Genomic DNA, 3,404 nt, shown 5'->3' on the forward strand with positions numbered 1-3,404 from the left:
AACATACCATGTATTAATGGGTTTTTTTTTTTGGATTTATATCATGTTAGAAATTTCTAATCCTAAACTAACATGTTCCACAATTGTTTCAATAATGTACATTCACAGGTTTATTCCCAATTGCTTTCACTATTATTGATGTCGAGAATGCATACAATTGGGAGTGGTTCTTGCGTCAACTGTTGCAGTTGTGGATTGTAACAGGACATTGACATTTGTGTCCGATCAGAATGTCGGTTTACTACAAGCAATGCCTTCCGTATTTTCGACGGCGCATCACGCATTTTGTTTGTTACATCTTCAAATGAACCTGAGAGATCGAATGAAATAAGTTAATGTAGAACACAAAATTGACCTCATGCGAAAACTACGGGAATGTGCACATGCACCAGCAGTGGCTTCATTCAATCAAAAGATTGACATACTGAAACAGTGTAACCCTACGGTCATCGAGAATTTCTTGCAAGATTTGCATCCACAACATTGGACAAACGCTCATTTCAGGTAACATTACAAACTGGGGCCTCTACACATTTCAAAACAAATTAAGTCTTCGCATATCATCATTTTTTCCTTTTGATTTTTACAGGGGTCGTAGGTATGGTGAGATGTGGTCCAATGCTGCCGAGTCATTCAACAACTGGGTTCGCGAGGCTCGACATCTTCCCATTACCCAGTTGGTGGATGCGATTAGGGTTCAAATCATGGAGCAACGGAGCAAACGTAAAGCTAAATCAAGTACTTGGGTTGGGGAGCTCTGCCCGAATATGGAAAAGAGTTTGGATTCGGCGTACAAGGACAATAGATCGTGGATTGTTCGTCAAGCCGATGACAACATTTTTGAGGTTCGTTCGCATCTGTTGGTGTTTGTCGATATTGGCACACGTATATGTTCGTGCTTTCAGTGGCAATTAAATGGGTTCCCATGCTCTCATGCAGTTGTCGCTTTCCGGAACAGTGAAAAAAACATATAAGACTTCATTGATTTGTTTTACCATGTCGACGAGTTCAAGGTGGCGTACTCGGTGGCGATTTACCCAATTCCTACTGTGGGAAAACCGAAGTTATTAACAAATGATTTAATCATTTCACTACCTATTTACAAGCGCCCACCTGGAAGGCCAAAATGTAAACGGATCCCGTCAAAACGTGAGGTGGTGCACTGGATTCGCTATGGGCTTGCGGCAAAATGGGGCACCACAATAGGAAAACATGCAAGGAACTAATGTAGTTCACAACCGTGGGTCTACATCAGTGCCATATTTTTGAAACATTTTAATGTAGCTTGGTATGCCATTCTACGTTCTATGTGGTGGCAAGTGATTCTATCATACGCGTTACTGCATACATTACATTGCTATTACGTTATTTCCAAGTTTGTGGCATACTTGCCAGTAAATTACTTACATTTCCATGTTCATGACATTTTGTTTACATTGTCTTGAATCAATGTTAGCCGAACTGTGTGCTTTTTTTTTTTTTTTCCATAAACCCGATATTGCGAATGCAATCATTTTGTGGTATACGGTTTGCTGTTCATTACATTGGGGTGGGTTGTGTCTAACATCCAGTTTTTGCACTATGTTTTCGATCTCTGCATTAACTGTTACACGACTAGCTTCTATTTAATTCGCGGTTGGTGTTAGTATAACATCACTACGTGTGTCATACTATTCATATAGACCATTCAACACATACATGCAACTCTACAATACATACAACAAGTATACACATTTTATAACATACTGCCTAAATAACTATTCACCTCAATTTCCTTTGCACTACAATTATGCAAAATGTTGTAAATTCATAACGATCTCATCATAATTGTTTATCAAAACGAGGTCCCCATTGCATGGTTGCATTCCAAAACAATGACCAACTCATATGACACACCCATTTCACAACATAACTAACAAAATGAATCCACATTCTGCATTACCAATACATAACGGCATCAACATGATTTATTTTCAAAATTAGGCCTACAATATGCTGCTGTAATTCAAAACAATCACAAAGTCATTTACCACATCCATTTCAAAAAATAGCAACTAACATGATATCTAGATTGTGCACCACCCTCAAAATATGCAGACATATTACAACCCAAAACGTCCCAAACACCACATTCAAAAAAAAAAAAAAAAAAAAAATCAAAAAAAAAAAAAATCAAAAAATTAAAAACCATATCATCATAAAAAAATAGACAATTGAATATTTGGGAGGCTAAACAAATTGCTTTATTCTTCTATGCAACCCTCTGATCGAGTCATTGATGAACATTCTCACTATCAATGCGCACAAAGAATTTGACGCAAGTCTGTCAACGAAGTTGTCTGTGACATTTTTTTTTTGGATCCGCTCGAGTAGGGAATCCGCCACTCGAGCGTGGATTTGTTGCTTCCAGCACTTTGTTGCATTTTAGGTGTGTCCGCTTGAGCAAGGGATGTCACGCTCGAGCGTGAAATGTTAGCATCCAGTAATTACACTGTAGCATTGTAAAACTTTTAAGACTTTTCTTTATCCGCTCGAGCGGGGAAGTTGTCTCTTGAGCGGGGCCTTTTTGATCGTGTCTGGACGCTCGAGCGTGGGAAGTCATGCTCGAGTGGGGAACGCGTTAGCAGCTTTTTAAACCTAGTGATTCCAGATCTTTCTCTCATTTTCTTTGGTTTAAACTTCATCTCCTCTCCCTCTTCCCATGAAACCCTAGGTCTCCATCATCAAATACCTTCCATACCATTGAAATCCTCCCAAATTTGTTGGTTGGAGATGAAGAACACTTGAAGCCTAGCATTATTTTCCGCTTGGATTGGGGGATTTGCGATAGACTCGTGAAGGGGCTCGAATTTTGGCTTGATAATTGAGGTAGGGGTACTTTTACTCTTGTATCTCTTCATTCTTGAAGAAATTTCATGGTATTGCGTGTGATTGAGAACCAAGAGAAGAGTTAATTAACTAATTGAAGATTTTGTTGAATAAAACCCACTTTTCATAAAATTACTTTTTTACTTAATATTTTGTTGAAATCCCTAAATTTTTCTCTCTATTATAAATGTAGATATGGTTAAAAACTAGATTAATGACAGGGAGTTAAAACCCCCAAAATTTAAGGGAACCCTAAGTTTCCAATTGTTTAGAAAATGCTCAAGACAATGGAATTTTCTATTGACACATGGAATTTGATGGCTAATGGAGAGATAAAGTGTGGGTATTGATGTAGTTAAAGAAATGATGACTTGAAATGCTATTATTCCTTGAGTTTTATGTGATGTTTATCTATGATGACGCTTGTTGTTTGATTGTGAGATTGAAATGTGGTTTAATTATTGTACATGCATGAGCCCATGTGTGAGTTGGTATTGTGTAATGGTGGTGTTGTGTTGTACCTGCGCGGGGAGTGT

The 3,404-nt window shown here is 38.1% G+C and overlaps 1 protein-coding gene across 1 annotated transcript; it reads left to right on the forward strand.

The window, feature by feature from the left end:
* The first annotated feature begins 358 nt into the window (after nt 1-358).
* Nucleotides 359-974, forward strand: LOC145819221 (uncharacterized). The gene is made up of 2 exons (XM_082913184.1): nt 359-504; nt 590-974. Exons 1-2 carry the CDS (start codon nt 359-361, stop codon nt 972-974), a joined length of 531 nt encoding a protein of 176 aa, XP_082769310.1.
* The last annotated feature ends 2,430 nt before the right edge of the window (nt 975-3,404 follow it).

The sequence above is a fragment of the Camellia sinensis genome, chromosome 2 (assembly GCF_055761805.1).
Source record: "Camellia sinensis isolate YWXY chromosome 2, ASM5576180v1, whole genome shotgun sequence".
NCBI lineage: Eukaryota > Viridiplantae > Streptophyta > Magnoliopsida > Ericales > Theaceae > Camellia > Camellia sinensis.